The 23,399-nt window shown below is 50.8% G+C and overlaps 1 protein-coding gene across 1 annotated transcript in view; it reads right to left on the bottom strand.

Moving 5' to 3' along the window:
• Nucleotides 1–707: 707 nt before the first annotated feature.
• Nucleotides 708–23,399, bottom strand: part of MECP2 (methyl-CpG binding protein 2) — a 58,767-nt gene continuing 36,075 nt past the window's right edge. The window contains exons 2-3 of the mRNA XM_027607823.2: nt 7,813–8,163; nt 708–6,451 (exon numbers count right to left, since the gene is read on the bottom strand). Coding sequence (XP_027463624.1) covers nt 5,365–6,451; nt 7,813–8,163 — 1,438 coding nt within the window. The 3' untranslated portion in view covers nt 708–5,364. The remainder of the gene's footprint in view (nt 6,452–7,812; nt 8,164–23,399) is intronic.

Here is a 23,399-nt window from a genome sequence, read left to right as displayed (position 1 = left end):
CTCCCTCTGGCCCAGGGGCTCTCGCTGGTGAGGGGCGAGGGGGACACACACCACAGGGAGTGTTCAGGCCTCTGTCTTCACCTCTGCATGCAGAAGGGAGCACCACTTCACCTAGACCCTGGGCCCCAAGGACAGCAGAGAGGGGGAATGTCCTCAGGGAACAGGCAGAGGCCAAAGGGGAGACCTCACCCTCACCTTCCTAGTTGCCTGGACCCTAGTTAGAACTTCCTTCTTCCCGAAAAAATCAGCACTTGGGGAACATCCTGTCGAGATGAGAAAGGAACAAGAAACAGGTGGTGCTGGGTGGTGAGAACGTCGCAGGCCTTTGGACTCACTGGTGACACTCTGCTTCCCACACCAAGCGCTGGGCCCCTACAGCTTTGGGACCAGGCAGGACAGGGGGCTCCCCAATGCGAAGATGGCCCCAAGTCTCAGATCCAGCAGCTTCAGGCTGGATTCCCCTTTTCCTGTAGCACTCACATGTCAGGCCAAGCTCCAAATATTTTCATATCAGCACTTTTGCAAAAGCTTGCTCTTATTCATTCAGCAACATGGAAATGTAATTTTCTGCCAAATGTTTTCTAGATTTTCCTTCTGAATTGTTGAGAATGGGTTTCAGTGTTCACTTTCTTTCCCCTTTAATATGTAACTTTAGACCCTGGGGAGGCAGTATGCTATGCTGCCAAATGTTTTCTAGATTTTCCTTCTGAATTGTTGAGAATGGGTTTCAGTGTTCACTTTCTTTCCCCTTTAATATGTAACTTTAGACCCTGGGGGAGGCATAACTAGCGATATATAACAGACTATGCCTTTTCTAAAGATTGATACAGCATCTAAAAGAGAAAGACGCAAAAATGGAGACTCGACAAACCCCTCCAGAGTGGACGAGTTTACTGGCGGAGAGAGCGAAGGTGGGGCCCTTACAGAGAACAGAGTAAGATCAGGAACGCGACATGGTGGGGCCGCAGGGGCCCAGGAGCAGGGGCTCTACCACCGGCTGGGCGACGCTGCCATGCTTGCCCCCGCCGCCCCCCTCCCCCCCCCCATGAGCCAAGACTCCGGGAACAGGGCTCTAAACACAGCTTGCTTCCTGAGGTCTGGGCCACCAGTCCTAAAATCTGTGCGTGACTCACATTAGGAAACAATTCGGGGCGACACTGGCTAGGAAAGGATGCGCAAAAGGCTTCTCCAAGAACCAGCACCTGTGACCTTCCCTGGCTCCGTCAGCCCAGAGAGCCAGGTGCAAATGCTCCGGAAAGGGGGCACAGAACTCAGCTGCTAGGCTCCACTTGGGCTCTGCAAGATCCAGTCGGCCCCCCTTGGTGAGTTCACTTCATACCTGTTGCCCCCTCCTGCGCTTCAGTTGCTTACTAAAAGTTACTTCAATCCAGAGGTCCTGTCAGCTAAAGAAACACCTTTCCCACCAAACATGGCAGTTTGTTTCAGGTTAGTACCTTCTTTCATCATCCCTGTCAGGTCAATGAAAAGCTGCGCGGAGGAGCAGGTGACAACCTGGGGCTGCTCTGGGTCCTGGTGCCGTTTGTGGCCTCTAGCCTGGAATGGTGCCCCTGAACAGACTGTTGCCCGCACCTGCACGGGGTCTCAGGAGTAGAAGCCAGGTGCCGGCTGTGGCCAGTGTCCCTGGGCCACCACCACGGCTTTCACCTTCCAGGGAGTTGAGGGGGCTGAGGTCCTCGGGTCGTTTGGCACTGATGGACTGGGGAACAGGGCATTTCTAGGTGTCACCTGTGCCTTCTGATAAGGGGAATACAGCAGCAGCAGAAGGGAGCTGTCTTAGAGCCTGGCTGTGGCTCGGTGCCCTGGTTCACTACAGTGTCAAGGCCAGCGGTTCCACTGGTTAGGGCAGGCCCACCAATGGGCAGGGCAGGGCAGAGCTGGGCAGGGCATTGTAGGAGGAGCTCAAAGACATAACAGCATTCTGTCGGGAGAGGAGGTAGTAACTAACAACTAGAACGAGGGTGGGGGAGGCTGAAAGTGACTGTGACCTAGCCCTACAAACAGGTGTCTGAAAGCTGTCAGTTAATTTCTGTATTCTTCACACAGTCCCTAAAAGATGCCCCCAATCTTCATGATGTTCAAGCACACACAAAATCGAGGTCACACCCCCAACTGGGCTGGACACGGCTGGTGAGAATCCCATAGCCTGGCTTTCCCTCCAACCTCCTGTCAACCTGACCCAGGACAGGGGCGGTATGGGAGCTGCAGGGCCCCTGCCTGCCAGGGCGACAAACCACCAAGGTGACCTGCTTAATGGTGACTTACTTGTGATGCCTTTATTAGGTGAAGAAGAGGGAATGTGGGAGAAGGAGAGAAAACCCTAAGGAGCCTCAGGGGCTGCCTGCAGCTTTGGAACTGTAAGGAGAAGCAGCTCCTTAAGGGGAGCGAGGGGGCTGCAGGTCAGGCCGGGCCGAAAGAAAATGAAACTTGAATTGCTGTGCTCTCAACCACCAATGCCCAGTCACCCCTGAATGGTCACGGGCGAAAGGGGGGCATGGTGGGCCCCGCACTCCTCTTCCCAGGACCAGATGGTACTGAGCTGATGGAGAGGCCAGCTCTTGACACTGGTTCCGGGAGTCACATTCCACTGGACTAAGTGTAATGCATAAAAACCTAACCGACCAAAATGGACGGTGTCTCCACGACAAACTGGCCAGACGCTATACTTGCGTGGACAGGCATCCTTTGTGGGTGCCAGGAGTGCGAGGCCACTTCGGAGTCAGGAGCCTTATGTCCTTGAAGGAAGAGGGATCCTGAAGGACCTGCCCTGTCCTCCGACCCCCCTTCCCTTCCTGGGGAGGAGTCAGAAGTGAAGCCCAGAGGGTCAACAGCAGAGGGGGTCTGGTTGTGGGACTTGCTTTTGCAGCATAAGGAAATGGGTACAAAAATGCTACGAAGGCCAACTATGATTCTGCAAACAGAATGGGGGCAAACTCCCTTGCTTCTAACCATTCCGGAAGAGACAAATGCGTTTTTTTTTTTTTAAGCTACTGATTGGAACTGTCAACTATGGTTCCTGATCACTAAGGACTGGCAAGGAAGTGCTAGACGGTTTTTAGGATGTTTCACTCCTTCATGGTTACACTGCAGTAAGGAAGCCAGGGGACAATAACTGAAATACACGAGACAACACGCACTTGACAGTTCATGGCAGCAGCTCGCATGGGACGTGCTTGTGGGTGTTTCTGGAAGCATAAGACTGCTGTCTCATTTGCTACTTTGATAAGGTACTTCTCAGTTGGACAGATTTAGATATAAGAGACATCTCTGTAAACACAGAAAAGGATATACCAATATGATGAAGATATGCAGCTAGATAAGGACTTCCTGAACACAGAATGAAAGGATGGGGTCCTAAATGGAGATTGATCAATGAACACCCATAGCAAAGCCAAGCCTCTCGGCCCCCACACCATTCCCCTGGCATAGATGTGGAGATGTGTGATATGCCGGCCCCACCCGGTCTCCAGCAAGCAAAAGCCAGACATTTTCCATAAGAAAAGAACTCATGGTTAACTTAAGAGAGGAGCAGAGGGGCCAGGGGCCTAGGCACTGGTCCCAGCTCAGGTCTGGGGCATCTGCATTTCTTCCCACCTGCTGCCTCGTTGCACCACACTGTGCTAGCTGGGCCTGGCCAAGGCCAAGGTCAGAGCCAGACTACTTGATGACTACGGCAGGCCATGGGGGCCTCTGCGCTACCCTCAGCTCCCAAGTCCAAATCTGTCCAACTTCTCCTGCCTGCTTCTCTCGAGTAGGTTGAGAAGGCCCAGAATCAGGGTCTGACCAGGGAAGGGAGCTCCCTAAGAGAACAGGATATTGCTGCTCTCTTGCCCCTCAGAGAGGCCAAGTTGCTAGGGCCAGGTGGACTCAGCAGAGCCCGGGGCTTCTTCAGGGCTCAGAATGGGGGTGTGGCTAGGGCTAGGGCTGGCAGTGGGAAGGCCAAGGGCAGGGTGAAATCTGGGGGCCTGAGCTGACCAGCATCAGCTCAGGTAAAGCTGGGAACTGTGGGTGCCTGGTACAGAAGGGATGAACGAGGAGGGGAAGAAATGAAAGGATGAATGAAAGAAGGCAGAAATGGAAGGACAGAAGAGAAACCAATCAGGAAGTCCTTATAAAATTGCAGCAAACACTTAGAGTTTCGGAGCTTCGTGGGAACCCTATGTGCTGAGCCCACTTTAAAACAAGCGCAGGTATATACAGATCCAGGTAGTTCTAAACACCGTCATGTCTGGTGGCTTGAGGGACAAAGTGTCACCAATTCAAGCCAGTTTGCTCTCAGAGCATGTTTGTTTTGAAGTGGGAACATGAAGACTCAATAGTGCAAATAGTTCTAAGCTGTCCCTAAAGGAGTAGAATTGGAAAGTTTTGGAAGAACATTTTCCCCTCCTTCCCCCTTGGCCCCCCAACCTGTGCACTAGGCCTCTACCTACCAGTCACAGGCTGCTCTGAGCGACTAGGAATTCCATCGGCCCCACTGCTCTCTGCCACCCGGAGGAGCCCAGGAGCCCAGGGCCAGCCTGCCTGCGCCTCATCCTGCTGCTTCCACGGCCTCTCTCTCTCTCTAGCGCCGCCCACTGGATAACGGCCCCGGGCTGTCCTCTCACCTGGTCACCTGACTCAGGCCAGTCTACGCCCAGCAGCTCGAAGGACTGACTCCCTCCCAGCCGCGCCAGAACTGGAGCGAACAGGTGCTACCTCCCCGTCCTGTGAAATGTCCTAGTCGGTTTTGGATTGGGGCTGGTGTGGGGCCAGATTTGTGCCACCATGGGTGAGATCACACAGGCTGTAGCCACTGGCCATCTCTGTCTTTTTCTCTAAAGAATCCAACTGTCCCTCCTGCCTCACACCTCCTTGTCCCAATGTGGGTGGGGGTGGGGGAGGCGGGGGAGCTGGAGGGTGGGGGTGGCGCAGGGTGGGGGGAGAGGAGAGCGGAGACTGGGGCACCAATGGCACTCTCTGTCCCTAATGACCACATGGGGGGGCGTGGGGGGGAGGTCTGGGTGGGAGGGGAGGTGCAGGCATACCCTAAGAAGCCTGGTCAACAGCTTGTCTGGTCAGTAGTATCTGCAGCAAGCCTTGTTGAAGGAGCCTAGTTTAGAAAAGTGCAAAGCTACTTCTGGCCCTGGTTAGGTCTTCAACCTGACTGTGCTTGTCGGTAAGAAAAACATCCCAATGCTCCAACTACTCCCACCCTGAAGCCACGAAACTCTAAGTTTACTGAAAGAAAAAAAAATATTTTTTATTTCAGTTAATCGGGAAGCTTTGTCAGAGCCCTACCCATAAGGAGAAGAGACAACAGCTGCCTTTATTCTTGTTGGTTTGCTTTGCAATCCGCTCTGTGTAAAGTCAGCTAACTCTCTCGGTCACGGGCGTCCGGCTGTCCACAGGCTCCTCTCTGTTTGGCCTTGGCATGGAGGATGAAACAATGTCTTTGCGCTCTCCCTCCCCTCGGTGTTTGTACTTGTCTGCGGCCGTGGCGGCGGTCGCGACCGTGGGCTGAGTCTTAGCTGGCTCCTTGGGGCAGCCGTCGCTCTCCAGCGAGCCTCCTCTCGCCATCTTCTCCTCTTTGCAGACGCCGCTGCTCAAGTCCTGGGGCTCAGGGGGGCTGGCGGGGTCCTCGGAGCTCTGGGGCTCGGGCGGGGGCGGGGGTGGGGGTGGAAGCAGCGGCGCGGGTGCCTTCGGGGGCTCTGAGTGGTGGTGATGGTGGTGGTGCTCCTTCTTGGGGGGTGAGGAGGCGCTGCCGCTGCGCCCCTTGGGGCTGCTCTCCTTGCTTTTCCGCCCAGGGCTCTTGCAGGTCTTCAGTCCCTTCCCACTCTTCTCGCCGAGGGTGGACACCAGCAGGGGCTTCACCACCTCCTTCACCTCGATGCTGACGGTCTCCCGGGTCTTGCGCTTCTTGATGGGGAGCACGGTCTCCTGCACGGACCGGATGGAAGACTCCTTCACTGCTTTCTTCTTGGCCTCTGCGGCAGCGGCTGCCACCACACTGCCCGGCTTTCGGCCCCGCTTCTTGGGAATGGCCTGGGGGTCGGCCTCGGCTTTTCGCTTCCTGCCAGGGCGTTTGATAACCATGACCTGGGCTGACGTGGTGGCCCCGCCGCCCCCTTCGGCCTTGCTCCCCGGTGAAGCTTGAAAAGGCATCTTGACGAGCAGCTTCCCGGGACTTTTCTCCAGGACCCTTTTCACCTGCACACCCTCTGATGCTGCTGCCTTGGGTCTCGCAGTGCCGCTCCCTTTGGGGCGTCCCCGACCTCTGCCAGTTCCTGGAGCTTTGGGAGATTTGGGCTTCTTAGGTGGTTTCTGCTCTCGCCGGGAGGGGCTCCCTCTCCCAGTTACCGTGAAGTCAAAATCATTAGGGTCCAGGGAGGTGTCGCCTACCTTTTCGAAGTACGCAATCAACTCCACTTTAGAGCGAAAGGCTTTTCCCTGGGGACTGTGGGAAAAAATGGAGAGACACAAAGAACGATTAGAAGCTTCCACGCTAATGTACAAAGATGGGGCAGAGCAGAAGGTGGTGAACTCTGGGACAGGACGTTCTGCAACTGACCTGCCTGATGATACCACTGAATGAGAGTCACAGTAGAGAAAAGCCAAAACAGGCTAAAACTAGAGGGGCACGGCCACAGCCACACGTGAAGCAGTCAGGTTGCTGGGCAGCGGTGGCGGGCACCTAGAGAGTGTGCTCGCTCCAGTGACAGCCGTTGCCCGGATGCCCCTGAGGGTCCGCCTACCACCAAGGCCCCTCCTCTGGCCCCCAAAGGGCCTGGCCTGGGGACCCTCTTGAGCCATCAGGATGGGGGGCCCATTCTGCTGGCTGGTGCCTGGGCCCACTCAGGAAGTAGAGCACTCCTCTGTCTGAACCTGGGCATGCTGCTTAGCCTCTCTGGGATCGGTTTCCTCATCTGTCAATAGGATAATGCTTTGCTCACCCTTGTCAGAGTTGTTGGAATCAAACGAGGTTGTCTGCAAATGTCCTTCCAAAACTGTTAACCTTTTCTGGATCATCTAAGGGCCAGAACTAAAATGTACTTATTCAGTCCTCCTCTGAAGCTCTGGCTTGGAAGTTACTCTGTTTGAACAGAAAATGCCCAACGACCAGCCCAAAGCTGGACAAATGCACCAATGACAGCTGGAAAGGCATGTGTCTTTCCTGAGGCCCTGTCAGAGAGCCCAACCTTTCCCAACATGATTCACAGAGTGGACTGAGCCCTGTGAATTCCTACTTCTTCTGGGTCATGAAGCCATGTCACAGAATAACTCACAGAAAGGAGTTTTAACTGGTTTTGAGAAGAGCCCCTCAGCTGGATGTTTTCCAGCGGGTATAATGGGAGGAACCCAGAGAGCTCTGCTTGCCTTCCAAGCGCAGGCCACGACACATGGCAGGTCCTGTGGCCTCTGGGCCCAGCCTGGGCAGGGCCTTGTGTCCTGTTTCCCAGGTGACCTCTCCTGGTCTCCTCACTGTGGCCCTGGGTAGGCCCTACTGCTATGCTACCTCCAGACAAGACCTGAAGGGCTGGTGGAGTAAAATCACACTCTGCTATACCCTGTGTACATCTCACTCACGGCAGTGACCTCTGTACACAGTCATTTCCAAACATACCTGGTGGGGTCTGCAAGTGGTCTACCAAAGCCCTCCCAACCCAAGGTGGGGTTATGCACACACATTTTCCTGATCAACAAGTAACAAAGAGCCGCCACTCTAAGGGATTCCCATTAGTTTCTTAGCACCTGTCCCCAACCTCCTGCCCACCCAGCCTTCCCTGCTCGGTAGAGACAGGAGTTGCCCTTACTTACTTGATCAAATACACATCATACTTCCCAGCGGAGCGGCCAGATTTCCTTTGCTTAAGCTTTCGGGTCCAACCTTCAGGCAGAGTGGGGTCATCATACATGGGTCCCCGGTCACGAATGATGGAGCGCCGCTGTTTGGGGGAGGCAGAAGCTTCTGGGACAGCTGGGGCTGAGCCTGACCCTTCTGAGGTCTCTGCTTTGCCTGCCTCTGCTGGTTCAGCAGAGTGGTGAGCCGGTGGCTGCAGGGGCTCATGCTTGCCCTCTTTGTCTTCTTTCTTATCCTTCTTCACCTTTTTAAACTTCAGGGGTTTGTCCTTGAGGCCCTGGAGATCCTGGTCTTCTGACTTTTCTTCCCTGAAGTGTTAAATAAGTATGTAAGTATCACAGGGAACACATGATTTGTAGAAAAAGTGAGCAATGGCAGGTTTGGGGCACCCCAGCACAGGTCGGGCTCTGAGAGACAGGGCTGCCCCGCCAATGCTCACCCAGATTTTGATGCCTTTCCCCTGCCTGTCCTGTGACCACTCTGACTCCTTCTGTCCCAAGTCCCATTCCTCTAACATACAGGAGAGTGAGCGGCCTGTACAGGTGGTATTTTTCTGGGCAGAAACACCATGTGGCTTCTTAGTGCAGTGTCTTGGAAGAGGCCACTTTACAAGCTGTGCCCGAGAGCCTCTAGGCTTGATGGCTAACAAGAGGCCCTTGACTGCTGGAGAGGGAGCTGCCCACCCAAAATGTGGGCAGGGCTACTCTTCATGAAGACCTGGCTTGGGCATTACTATAGGTTCTGTATTTTAAGTTTTCTCAAATGTGTGTTTGATAAAAACCAGTCATGGGGCACAATACAACTTACTGACAGTAACAGAGCCTAGCACTACCTTCTTGGGGAGGTGGTGCACAGCACAGTGCTGTGGAAAGAACATGCAGGTTTTGAACCAGCCAACCTGAGCTCAAATCCTGACTTTGCAATTTCTAAACATGGGCCCAAGCAAGTGACCTCAACGTCCCGTGTCTTAGCTTCCTCATCTTGACAATAGGTACCAACACCCCAGAGGGAGAAAAGTCACAATGGCACTATAAAACACTGGCCAACTCGGGCAACCAGAAACTGCTGCCCAGGGTTCTGGGAGTGAGAAGAGAAGCCATCCCAGGTCTGGTAAACTTTTATCACCAGACATTCCCTTACAACACATGACCACCTCAGACTCAACCAATGGAAGGGAAGAGCAAGGAGTGCAAAGGTGCAGAAGAGCACCCTCCCCATTCCAGGGCAGGCGCCTCCCCATTCTTTCACACTGACAGAGCAGCTCCTTCCCTATATTTTGGCTCCACCTGGTAGGGTCCCTTCCTTGCGTACATCGGAAATGATCACCATGACGCCCTGGACCCTGGAATCAGAGTCTGGCCATGATGTTCTTGGGGCAGGGCTAAGAGGGCAGAAACAACCCGGGCTGGGGAGGCTTGGAATCGGCCATGTGCTGGTCTCTCGGCGATTCATTCTAGAAAAGAATAGTATCTCAGCCCTAGAACTGTCCTGTCCCACAAGGCTCGTGTCAGCACTGGTCACTACCTCATGGCCGGTCTACCCCAAGCAACCTCTCCCTTGTTCAGACTGTGGAGATTCCAATGAAGGCACTGTGGTGTGCACTGGTAACCAGACTCAAATGACGTGGGTAAGCTGCCAAAGGTGGGTTTGTATCAGGACACACTTGGCACCATGAGGACAGGCCTTTTCTAAACAGCTCGGGTCAGGGGTCGAGAGACAGGCTTGCCCCTGAGTTCCTCCCTATCCTGGGTTGTCCTCTAGCAGTTCAGGGCTTTAAGCACAGCTGCCAGGGTCACCCTGATCCAGCCCATGGCCCATAGGAGATCTTTTCTTGCTGTAAAGTGAGGGTCTCTAATCTGTTGCAGCACAGAGCATAGTTTTCAATCCTCGCAGTCTTAGCTCCTCAGCAGGAAATGAGGAAGCATCCTGGGAAGCTAGGTGTGGCCTGTGGCCTGCATGCCCCCATCACAGAGGGGAGAAGGGGAGCTTGCCAGTGGCAGAGTGGCAGATGGACTGGAACGACCACTTCCACACAGTCCACCACAAGGGCACTGCTGAAGGCCAGGGCTGCTCCCTGGAACCTGGAGAGTCCTGGAGTCAGAGGACAACACTGCACCCATGGGAAAGGTCTGGCTTCTTCAGAATGCTCATTTATATTCCCCAAATGGCTTAATCACCATGAGGTCAAGTACAAACTACATGCCCTGGCAATGCATCTTATATATATAAACAAGGGTATCAATGCCATCAAAAGCAATCCCTTCTAGAACTCTACCCTAAAGAGGCACCCCCCAAAATGCAAAACAACAGGTGTATGATGTTATTTGTAATGGCATTATTTTTCCTGCCCCAATACTGCAGACAACTCAGAGAGCTGCCAGCAAGGACATGCGGAATGAATGGACGACACTACGCCTATAGCATGGAGAGCCATGCAGCTGAAGAGAGCTGTCAAAGAGCACCTCTGGATCTCCTATGGATCGTAGGCTGACTTTTATGTGAGAAACAAGGAAAGAAGTGCTTCCTAGTCCCAGGGTGGGTGGGAATGAGGTAAGGTATAGGCGCGAGACAAAACCCCTCTGAATCATGTAAAAGTTTACATAACCAAAATGAAAACAAAAATAAGTGATAACAAAACGTTACTATATTGAATGCAAACACAAACACATGAATTTAACTGTATATCAAATTGATACCATACCACAGAGAAAAGATTTATTTCAAAAAACTCTGACCACAGTGCTCTGGCACATCCTTGGTGGGACATATTCTAAGGCCTAATACGGCACCCCAGGGGCAGGGAACGCACCCAATGTCCACAGAGGGAGCCAGGCTGGTCCTGGGAGAAGTGGGTGGTTGTGGTTCTCCAGTGGCCTGTGGGGGCAGAAAAGCAGGGGAGTGCTTGGACGGAGAAAGGGAAAGTCAAAGGACACAGTTGCTGGTCTGGCCGAAAGGGCTCCTTGCACTAGGTGACACTGTGACAAGGCGAGTGTCCAAAAGAACAAACTGACTGGAACACAATGAGGGACAAAAGAGGGAAAAGCCTATAGGAAGCAAGGGAGCAAGCCATGTGGCTACGTGCCAGAAGGTTCTGGGCAGCAGAGAGGCCTCAAGGGGGATGTGGAAGGCTGTCAGGTTGCTATTGGGGAGCCTCGGGCAGGGGAAGGGATGAGGGCTCTTATCTTACAAGGATCATTCTACTTGCCGTGCGGAGAGCGGACTTCAGGAAGCCACCTTCATATATTCTGGAGCTGGGAGGATCCCCAGAAAAACCACCCTTCCAACTCTTCAGTGTTACAGATGAAAAGAAAAGGAAGTACACAAAATTCCCTTGTGTGGTTGGGGAACTTGTCTGAGGTCACAGTTGAGTTGATGAATGTTCATCAACCACCCTTGCCCTGAGCCAGACTCTGCTAGGGGCTGGAACAACAGGCCAGAATTATCAGCATTTGGTTTTCAAGAGCCCCCAGTTTAGTCAGGGGGACAAGAAGTAACAAAAAAATAGTGACACCCTTCCCTGTTCCAGGCACAGGGGAAGCCCAGAGATGGGGATTTCCTGGAGGAGGAAGGCTTGAGCTGGGTTTCCAGGGCTGAGGAGTTCTACTGGCTGGCAAGGAGGGCTCAAGACAGGCCAGTGATAGTAGGCAGTGATAGCAATAGCTCCATCCCTAGAGGGAGGAGTGACTAATGACTCCTACCCTGTGTCACCAATGGCTCTGGGCTGGCCCTCTCTCCCGTCTTCTTTTGGGTTAAGATGGCACTTCTGAGGAGCATTCCCTGCTCCTGCCTTCCCCAATCCCATGAGCAAGAGTGCCCTAGGCCCCCCAGTGTGGTTGGAATACACCACTACATAGGTCAGCCCCCGCCCCCCGAACAGTGCGTGCCTTCTTTATTGTTGTCCCTCCACCTGACGCACAGTGCCAGGCACAGGAGTGCCAAGTGACGATCACAACCTAGAGGCTGTACTACCTTTGCTTCTTTTTATGACTGTATCCCTCTGACCAACAGCTCTGAGGAGCAGGGGCTAGCTTAGCACCCAAAGCAGGCACGGTCTGAGTAAGTGAATAAAGGATGAGTTTGGGTGCTACCGTAGCCTGCTGAGCACTGGTGGGCTGGGCTGGCAGGAGACGAGGCTGGGGCAGTTAAGTGAGGGCCTGGGAGAACAGGCAGTGACAGTGTGTGGTGACAGGGAGGGCAGGGTTGTGGGGGTAGCAGTACGGAGGACGGCTCCAGGCTTCCACGGATCAGCATCAGGTCTGCAGACACTCCTCCTGTGGAAACTACAAAAAAAAACGCTAGACTGAACATCTTCTAGAAGATATTACAGAAGATGCTGTTTAAAAGTTTTACTTGGGGGCGCCTGGGTGGCTCAGTCGGTGAAGCGTCTGCCTTCGGCTCAGGTCATGATCCCAAGGTCCTGGGATGGAGCCCTACGATGGGCTCCCTGCTCAGCGGGGAGCCCACTTCTCCCTCTCCCTCTGCTGTTCCCCCTGCTTGTGTTCCCTCTCTCGCTGTCTCTCTGTCAAATAAATAAAATCTTAAAAAAAAAAAGTTTTCCTTACACTGGTAAGCTGGTGGAAAAGTAAGGAATATACAGTTTAAAGAGTAAGGGAAGGAAGGTAGGAGATCCTGTTCTATGGATAAATCTGGCAAGTGTCCCGTTAACAAGTGATCAAACTGAGCATCAGCACTGTCCCATCCTGTAAGAATGGGTAACTGAGGCCATAAGGAAACAACTGGAAGATTCCAAAGAGAAGGGCATTCCACCCAACTTTGAGTCTGGACTCTTCAAACTGCGGCCTGAAGAAAAGGTTTGGGAACTGCTCCTAGTTAAATAGGACAGCAGAAGGCAACATGCAATCCTGTACTGGCTCCTGGTTTGAAGGCACTGAAGGGGTGGTCATGGGCCGTTTGGGGAATGTAAGTATGGTTCACGCTAGCACGGTGCCAAGCTCCTTGAGGTTCAAAAGTGTACTGTATGCCCGCAGGAAAGCCAGGTTCAAGCAGCACTTCTGAGTGCAATGTGGCAACAGTGACTCAGGGAAACATGCAGTACTAATATGTGGCAGCATGTTTTGAAAAGGGGGGGATGACAATGTAACTGGAAGCTGTGCGGGTTGACAGTGATATTTTGAAGCAGTTTCGGGCAAGTTTTCTAACAATTAAAGAGAACACCTTCACATTACACGAATACATTAGGAGGGAAAGCTGGAAACCTTGCTGAAGGGCCTTCTTTTAGTGGCTCAAAGACCCACAATGTTTTCCACAGCATTACGCTCTATATGGTGAAGCTGTGAGTGCGAATGAAGGGAAGGTGTCAGGGTTATTACCCTGTGTTTAAATAAAAATCATTGCAAGGGGCACCTCGCTGGCTCAGTTGGAAGAGCATCTGACTCTTGATCTCGGGGTCGTGAGTTCCAGCCCCACACTGGGCGCAGAGATTACTTAAATAAAAAAAACCCAAAAATCACTGCCGAAGGCAGCCTTGCCTAGGACGCCACTTTAAATGTCAAAAGAACTGTGTAATAGAATCTGCGTGTGGTGTGGCAGGAAGCACAAATCTGGGGGTTAGAGCTGATGGTAGTGCTGGGTGCAAATGTCAACAGACACTTCAGTGTGCCCTGGTGCTATGTCTCTTAGCCAGAATTTTAATCAGAATTGTCAAAGATTTTGTTAGTGAGCTCAAATCACGTAGGTTTGGCGTGGCTTACCCCTCCCATTTTCCCCATAACTCTTACTTTTTATTGTGTGATTTGTAGAACACACATATCACGTGGAAGCAGAAAGGCCTTCACAAACTTTAAACATCTACGAGGCAGGAAAGAAGGCTCTTGAGTAATAAAACATCATCTAGTAAGTTTGCTTCTAGAACGCAAACGTTAGATCAAATCTTTTCTTTGATCTCGTGAAGGAAAATGAGAGTTGCAGGAATCTTGTTTTTGAGCCAAATTACTGCATCCCAAGGGGTTTGATGGCGAGAACTGCCTGTACTTTCGTAATAAAAGTAACCTCCAGTAATCCTGCAGAAGGCCGCCCTGGGAAGCTATACCTGGCACTCATGTGACCCCAGGCTCCTGTCCATTACAGGGGTGCAGGCAACCAACAGCTGGCAGGTGCAGCTGGCTAGGCAACTGTGACTGAGGAGGGACTACTCAATCCCCGAGGCTTTCAGATTAAAAAAGAAAAAGGCTACAAAGCCAGGTGAAAGCAGCAGCTGAAAGGTGTTTTTCACTTGACTTGGAATCCAGCCCCCTTCCAAGTGAGCTCCAGGGATCCTTCTAGAGGCACAGCAATATCCTGGCCCCATTTCAGTCATGTTTGCATGAGGCCAGTTTCAGGATATGGCATTTCTCAGCACCGTTCATTTCTAGTCACCCATTCCACTGAGCTGCAGAAGGAGCCTGAGTCCTACAATGAGGCCATGACCCATCAGGGCAAGGTGGTGGCTACTTCCCCAGGTGAATGGTCAGGGACCAGAGGAGAGAAACGGCCTTCTTGCAGTGGCTGCTTCCATCCTGCAGTGTCATTCACTCAGTGCTTCCAATTCTTTCTACCTTCAGTATGAGCTGCAGAATCTCAGAATCAAGGAGGCTTCTCTGCACGAATCAATAAAGACAGCTGCACTTTGAGATGCCAGCTTCAGTCTTTTAAGATCTGAGAGAAATCAAACTGGCACTGGAAGAGAGTGTCTCAGTGGTCTCCGGGGAGCAAAAGAGCAAATGGGGTTCAGCTCAAAGGCTACAGCAGTAGAACCTGAACTTCAGCGGCTCTGAATTTAGCGTATTTTTAAATACCTCAGTTTTCAGAAGATCCAAGAGAAACTGTTTTGAAAAGCTAAATAAAATACAGTTCTTGACAGTCAAAGGGAGCTCCTTCCCCAAATGAAGGCACCCGGTGCCATACGGTAGATCTCATCTTCATAGCATGAGTCCGTCACACATGGGGCAAGAAAAGCAGGTTTAAACAAACACTGCTACTGTGGAGAACAGTCAGGCAGTTCCTCAAAAGGTTAAACATGGAATTCCCACAGGACCTAGCATTTCCACTCTAGGTGTAGACCCAAGAGAACTGAAAACAGGGACCTGAACAGGTATCTGTACACCCATGTTCATAGCAGCATGATTCACATTAGCCAAAAGGTAGAAACAACCCAAGGGTCCACTGACAGATGAATAGATAAGCAAAACGTGGTCCATCCACACAATGGGATGTTATTTAGCTTTAAAAAGAAATGGAATTCAGACACAGGCTACAACTTGTATGAACTTTGGAGACTCTATGCTGGTGACATCAGCCAGCCACAAAAAGACAAATACTATATAATTCCATTTATATGAAGTGTTTCAAATAGGCAAATCCACAGAGAGAAAGTAGATTAGTCATTACTAGGGGCTGGGGGTAGTGGGTAATAGGGAGTGACTCCTAATGATTATAGGGTTTTTTTTTTCTTTTTTTTAGTGGTGATAAAAATGTTCTGGGACCAGAGGTGATGGTTGCACAACACTGTGAATGTACTAAATGCCACTGAATTGTACACTTAATTTTTTTTAAAGATTTTTTTATTTACGTGACAGAGCTAGAGAGCACAAGCAGGGGGAGGGGTAGAGGCAGAGGGAGAAGCAGGCTCCCCGCCAAAGAGGAAGCCCGATGCAAGGCTCAATCCCAGGACCCTGGGATCATGACCTGAGCCGAAGGCAGACGATTAACCATCTGAGCCACCCAGGTGCCCCTGAACTGTACACTTTAAATGGGCGAATTTCCTGCTATGTGAATTATATCTCAATTTTTATAACACCCCACTAAAATGACAGCTGATTTTCCCTATTACCCTAAATCGTAAAGGTAGGTTTTACGATGCCCAAGCAGTGCTCAGAACCCACAGCTGTCTCCAAGCAACCCTGTTTGGCTACAGGCAGAGTCCAGGCAAGTAACTCTGCCATCCATCCGAGAGAAAGAGGCCAGCATGGGACTGAGGGTGATATATGCTAGACTAGACCAAGCCAATTTGAATGCCATCTCTGAAGCCCAGGACATGGTAACCATGGCAGTTGAAAAGAATTTAGTTCAAGAAGTTTAATGACATAAAAAAAAGTTTAATGACCAGGCATTTAGCCAAGTTGAAGGTTGCCGGCTAAATATTCTGAGGGCATTTGATCAATCTTTTTCTTATTGTGGTAAAATGCACATAACATAAAATTTACCATTAGCAGCACTTAGTACATTCACAATGTTGTGCAACCATCACCACTATCTAGTTCCAGAACATTTCATCACCCCCGGAGGAAACCCCATACCCATTAAGCAGTTATTCCCCCATGTCACCTCACTCCCAGCCCTCAGCAGCTACTAATCTGCTTTCTGTCTCTATGGATTTGCCTATTCTGTCCATTTCATATACATGGAATCCTACAACAGATGGCCTTTTGTGACTGGCTCCTTCCACTCAGCACGTTTTCTAGGTTCATTCATGTTATAGTATGTATCAGAACTTAATGCCATTTTATGGCTGAATAACATTCCATTGTATGGAAACAGCACACTTTGTCCATACATCTGTTGATGAATAGCTGGATGGTTTCCACCTTTTAGCTACTATGAACATTTGTGTGCAAGTTTTTGCATGGATATATGTTTTCAATTCTCTTGGGTCTACACCTAGAGTGGAAATGCTGGATCATATGGGAATTCTATGTTTAACCTTTCGAGGAACCGCCAGGCTGTTTTCCACAGGGTTTCCTTTGGGATTGATGAAAATGGTCTGCAACTAGATAGGAATAAAGCAGGGCAGCAGAGACTGCTTCCACTCTGGAATGCTTAGCAGATAGGGGCAAGCAAGCTTTTAAACAGAAGTCATCATAGCAAGACCACTGGGAGTGGCACGGGGCAATGTTTCACCTACTCACTCATTCAGCAGCTAACATTCTTCTACTGAGCTGTGGATGAGGATGAGCTGTGCTAGGGCCAGGAATGCTACAGCTTTTTTTTTTTAAGATTTTTTTTATTGGGGCGCCTTGGTGGCTCAGTCGCTAAGCGTCTGCCTTCGGCTCAGGTCCTGGGATCAAGCCCCGCATTGGGCTCCTTGCTCGGCGGGAAGACTGCTTCCCCCACCCCACTCCCCCTGCTTGTGTTCCCTCTCTTGCTGTGCCTCTCTCTGTCAAATAAATAAAATATTTTAAAAAAGATTTATTTATTGGGGGGGGAGGACGGGAGGGAGAGAGCACACGCACGAGCAGGAGGACCAAAGGGAGACAGGGAGAGGGAGATAATCTCCAGCAGACTCCGCACTGAGCACGGAGCCGACTTGGGGCTCGATCCCAGGACCCTGAAATCATGACCTGAGCCAAAACCAAGAGTCGGAGGCTTAACCGACTGAGCCGCTCAGGCGCCCCCACCCTGCATCCATTTCTTATCTTTCTCCTGGTGCTGTCTTCTGAGCAGAGTCAATAATGAAATCAGCAATTTTGACGAATGTTGTGAAAGGGGAGATACTGGGAGGTAGGGGAGGAACTCCAGAATATGGATGCAATGGCAACACTATGGCCTGACGATGTGAGGCTGCTGGGGGTGGGGGGAGAGGGTCCAAGGTGGTAAAGCTGGTGAAGCTGTGGATCATGAGGTGGCTTCCCCACCAGCTGCGCCCATGAAGGCCACTGGAGGGGGAGCTGGCCAGATGAGATAAGGACGGGAGAAAACCAAGAACCCAATCGTCATTAGTGATGTTTCTGCTATTTTATCTCTTCCCCTAGAAAGGCCATATTGTTTCAATTTGCTCTCCATTCTCTAGTTTCCACATCTTGCAACTTCTCTTCCATCATGTTCTCTGGAGCCTTCGCTCCTACATGCCACAGGGTGCTCACAGTCATCCCCTGCACGAGTGGTTGGACACTTGGCCTCCAGTGCCCCCATGACAAATATCCAGTCTTCAGCATACCAACAGCCAGTCTCCAAATGCACTTACATTATATTTGCCTTTTTGGTCCCCAGCAGTACATTCCCACAGCTGCTTCTTCCCCCACTTGTCTGTTGATACTGTTTTCTTCTTACCTCTGTATACTTTATGTAAGTTTTACAGGCTTTTATCAAAGCGTTGGCTGCTTTTATCGAAGAACAGAGTATTTGCCAAAATAAATTTTCAACAGAGGCAATATAGTTTTGGGGAAAAAAGAGGCAGAAAGGAAATCTCTAGTAATGGAAGAGACAACTCCAGGAGCCAGCTCACTCTGTGTTTTCCTTATTGTGCCTCTCACTAGTGTAGGTCACCTCCTATCTGCATTCCTAACAAACTTTTTCCCAGTGATGACATCTGAGCCCACCGGAATGGCCAACAAAATAGGTAAAAAGGGGGAAATCTGTCAGTGCTGGCAAATAAGGGTGCCACCAACGGCCGAAGCACTCTGAGTGCTGTAGAAATGCTGTGGCTGGGCCCAATGTGAGTGAAGCACTGTTTGCGCAGTTCTACCTTTACCCAAATACGGGAGCACAGGAGGGACCCACCAGGAAGGTCTACGAGTCGGATTCTCCAACAGAGCCCTAAGAAATCTTCAAGGTCAGAACAACAGGACCTTGGAGCCAGGCTGGATGAAATACAGTTTGCTCGTGGCAAATGGAAGGGCCTGGAATACCACTAGTGCCCTACATGGAAAGGCCAGTAACAGGCTGAGGGGTTTCCCTGGGCACTGCTGAGAAGGGGGACAGCAGAGAAAGACTGCAGTGCTCCAGTGCATGGCTGGAACATCCAGAAAGAGATGGAGATCCTACTTGTTCCAGCACCCTCCCCAGCAGCACCCTGGGCCCCCATCCTACACCCCAGCCTGTCACCTGGGTTTGGATGACAGGGGTTCAAAGCCATGGGGAAGCACTGGACAAGCAGGAGGGACTAAATCTCTACCCCATAAACAACTCTGGGGACTGGCTAAGAAAGTAAGTAACACACCTGGTGACAAGACAAGTATCAGCAAATTCAGTCACTTCCCTGTGTCTAAACACTAACCAGGGAGAAAATACAATGGAAAGATTGAATACTGTTCCTGCAGTCCAGAGCCCACTGGAACCCCCTTCAGAGCCTGACATTTACCTAGAATAAGCATCTGTGAACAAAGAAAAGTATAGGGGACAGGGCCGTGACTTGCTTCCTATGACCATCGCATCACATGCCACACAACAGAACTGATTCCACACAGATTAGAGAATTAGCTTTAAATGGCTGGTTACAACCTCCCACAGACTTGCTCTCTCCCAACCCCTAATAAAACCGAGAAACAAAGGTGGGAGGAGGTGTGAAGGGAAGACTCCATCAAACAAAGCAAAGGGACATAAACCTACCCAGCAGCCTACTGGGGCTCCTGCCCCTATCCCAACTCCGGAAGCCATGCTGGGGAGCCGAAAATACCCAGAGGCCTTAGACAATGAGCCGGAGAGAAGCAACTAGGTGGGAGTCTGTCACTTTTTCTGTTTAGACCCAGGAACTACAGAATCTCCTGCTGGGAGGTACCCAGCAAGCCAGGTGGGCTCTGTGAGAGGTGACTGCTCTTGGGTACATAAGGACCCAGGGAACTTCCCAGAGCCCGAGGTGCGCCCTTTTCCTGCATCCCTGTGGGAACGGCATATACATCCCTTAAGCAGCTAGAGTGAACCTTCGTATAAGACACTTAACATAATTCTTAAGGCAGAAAGAAGAATCCAGATACTGCCAAACACTACCCAAGGGTGCAGCTCCCCTAGTGTGCAACTTCTCTGACCACACAATACCGAGCTCAGAGGAGAAAGCAGTGAGAAAGGATGCCAAGAGACCAGGAAGAAAAAGCCAAGAACTCCCCCGCTGTACCAAAGCCAACAGAATATCTGGAAATGACATGGTAACTCTGCAAACATATTATGGCCAAAAGAGAAAAAAAAAAAAAAGAGATGACTCAGGAAAGGCAAAGTCTTTCACCAAGAAGAGAATATGCTGCAAGGAAAAGAAGGAAATTCTTCGCAACTTTGTAAGAGCATGTTCTCAGTAAGAATTCAAAGATGAGATGATAAAACACAGTAAGATGAAAGGGGCAAATTCCCAACCTAGACAAACTGCAGACCAAAACACATCATTATGGAACTAATAAATACATTTAAAAACAGCCAGAAACAGAATATACATAGCTGAAAATCAAATCAGACAAATAGTGAATGCAGATGAAAAAAAAAAACAAAAGCTAAAGCAATTAGAGCAAAGCTAATAGCATTGGAAAAGAGACAAAGACAATCCAACATAAGGATAATTTGTGTCCCTGTAGTAGGGAACCCAAAAAATGGAACAGAAGATGCTATAAAAAATACAAGAGAACAGACCTGAAACAAAGATGAGCTACATTTCCACCTTGAAAGAACACAATGTGTTCCCAGGAAAATGTGATAAGGAACACTTAAGAGTGAGAGAGACTCTGGTCAACCTCCTCACCTTCAAGGATAATAGAAAGAATGCTTCAGGCATTCCGAGGGAAAAAGCAAACACAAACAACTTCCAAGGTAGAAAGAGCAGAGGACCAGGAGTGCACAGCATCTACACAACCGCAGGGCAGCTGAGTGCAGCGGCGAGCAGCACAGGCCGGGAAGCCAGCCTGCAATGAGCTCAAATCCTGGCAGGGCCATTTGTGCTGCACTCACGTGTGCTCACGCACCACGCAGAGATGTCTTGAGAGATGGGCAGGAGCCTGATCCCTGGGGGAGGCCTCTATGAAGGGAGTCTGAACCCAGATCTGAAGGAAGTGAGGGGTGAGGGAGTGGGTCATATAAAGTGCGGCCCAGGTATAAGGAGCAGCAAGAGCCACAGCCCTGACCCAGGAACAACCTGGCCTGTTCTAGGAAAGGCAAGAGTGGTGGGCTGGACCCAAGTGAGCAAGGAGGGGAAGATGAACTCAAAATGAAGCAGACCAGCCCAAGTAATTTGCAGGGTCCAGTGCAAAATGAAAACGCAGGACCACTTGTTAAAACATGGAGAATTTTGCGATAGCCGCAGTAGAGCATTAAACCAAACCTGGTTCTTCTAAGGCCTGGACACTCTACAGGCTACATGCCCAGGAAGCTGGCTTTGCTTCCAGGCAATGGACTTTGGGTTTCATTTTGAGAGGTAAGAGGCCCCCAAAGGGTTTTACTCTGAAAACTGACATGACCAGATGAACACTTTAAAAAATTCACCCTAATGCTGAAGTTACAGCGTGTAAGGGGGGTGAGGAGGCAGAGAGACACCAGGTGCTGCAGGGCGAGCTCATGGTTTGGGGTACTAAATGTTTATTAGGGATTGACATCTGTGAAAAAAGGGGCAGGACGCAGACCTGGGCAGAGGAAGAAACTGAAGTGTACCACAGGCCCAACAAAGCTCCTGTGCACCTTGGACAGAGATGGCAGGGGTGTGTGGGGGCGGTTGTATCCCCACCTCGCTCAGTCACCTGAGTGCTGCCCTAGAAATGGTGGTATGACCTTGGCAAGGAGGCTTTTGCAGCTGAGGCCCAGAAGAGCCCAAAGGAACTGGAGGCTGCCTGCTAACTGCACTCCTGGTACAGCAACCTCCACACCTGCTGCACAGGGCCATTGCAGAGTCTTCGTGGGTGATTAGGTGGCTCGTCTAGGCGCTGGCAGTAGAGGGCACGTGTATGCTGGGGGCAGGGGGAGCACAGATCAAGGGTCCTTTTTTTTTTCCAAGATTTTATTTGACACACAGAGAGAGACAGTGAGAGAGAGAACACAAGCAGGGGGAGTGGGAGAGGGAGAGGCAGGCTTCCCGCGGAGCAGGGAGCCCGATGTGGGGCTCGATCCCAGGACCCTGGGATCATGACCTGAGCCGAACGCAAACGCTTAACGACTGAGCCACCCAGGCGCCCCCAGATCAAGGGTTCTGACTCCCAAATTAGATGTTTTCAATGTTGAGGCATTTCACCTTCTAAAGATCTAAAGGGCTATTGGATATGTAAGTGTGCAGTTCTGGGGAGAGGTCTGGGCTAGAGGAGATATCGGGGTCCTCAGCACAGAGGTCCAAAGAGGCAGGTGAGTGAAAGAGGGCACCTTGGATGCCAAGCGTGGACAGCCCTCCCCCCACTATCTGTAGCTGTGATGAAGAGTCAGCAAAAGAGACAGAGGAAAAGAAGCATGATCAGGTGTATCTGCCCAGATTATTGATGGCAAGTGACAGAGACCAACTCTAGCTGATTTATGCAGACAAGGATTTGATTAATAGGCTACTGGAAGATAGAAGGTGGTGATGTTTCCACAATATGAATGTACTTATTAATACCAGAGAACTGTACACTTAAAAATGGTTCATATGGTAAATTCTGTTATGTGTATTTTACTGCAATAACAAAAATTAAGGAAAAAAGGCTACTGGGTGGCCAGACTATCCTTAGAGGGTTGGAGGAACAGGTTGGAGTCTAGTTGGCCAGAAACAATATTCCAATCCTGGGGCCAGGCTGACACAGGGCAGCTAGCACTGCCTCTGCCACCCTGCAGGGGGCAGCACGGACCACCAGCACCATGGCCACTCTGTGGCCCAGTTAACTTGTCCTTTCTGCAGCCCAGATGCTGAGCAAGGGCTCCTCTGCTGGCTCTGATCTCCTCTGAGGATGAGTCTGACCAGAACATGGGGCACAAACCCATATCCTTGTGCAGGACTCAGGCCATTTTTTTCTGTAAAGGGCCAGACAGTAAATATTTTCTGTTTTGCAGACCACATGATCTCTGTCACAGACACTGCACTTGCCTGGTATATTGGGAGAGCAGCTACAGACAATGCATCAAGGAAGGGGTAGAGCTGGGTTGCAATAAAACTTTATTTACAAAAACAGGCAGTGGGCCAGATTTGGCCTTGGGATATAGTTTGCTGACTGCTGCCCTCGCTAAAAGGGCAACTTTAAAAAGGGAAGCATCTGGCATTTAAGCGACTAGTCAGGTCACCTGGCCTCCCATCAAACTCATATGGTGGGGGGAGAATTCCCCCACAACACAGAAGGGGGCTTAGAGGTGAGATGTTCAAAGAAAATAAAACTAAGCCAGTGACGCTGCACCACGAAAGGGTGGGGTCCCCAAAGGGACACAAGGAAAGGGTTTCCAGGAAGGAACCACCATGTTAAGAGGAAGACTCACCACTGGCCATGGCAACATGAACATCAATAGGGGAACATCCACTAGGGGCTAACAAGACTGACTGCTCTGTGGATTGTGGGGGAAAACTTCCATGAACCGGGCTGAGCAGAGGGGGAGGAGAGGAGGGGAAAGGCGAGAAGCCAAATCTTGAAGAGCTTGGCCAGAGGCTAATAAAACTGGGTGGGAGATGAAGAGGGAGTGCTCAGTGAAGATGGGAAATTCTAAAACACGTTCATATGGTGATGGGCATGAGTCATGAGAGAGAAAACTGACAGGGTCCCAGGAAGGGTGGAATCTGTGAGCTCAGAGCACAGGAAGTCTTTGTCACCAGCGGAGCTGTCTGTTAGAGCTCTGTGGGTAGAGCAGTTTCCAGTGATGACAAATTCCAGGCTGTGATTATGGCAGTGGGTGGCAGAAGTCACTGAACAGA

The sequence above is a fragment of the Zalophus californianus genome, chromosome X (assembly GCF_009762305.2).
Source record: "Zalophus californianus isolate mZalCal1 chromosome X, mZalCal1.pri.v2, whole genome shotgun sequence".
Classification (NCBI taxonomy): Eukaryota; Metazoa; Chordata; class Mammalia; order Carnivora; family Otariidae; genus Zalophus; species Zalophus californianus.
Note: the sequence above shows the minus strand (reverse complement) of the source record. Positions and strands in the feature narration are given on the sequence as shown.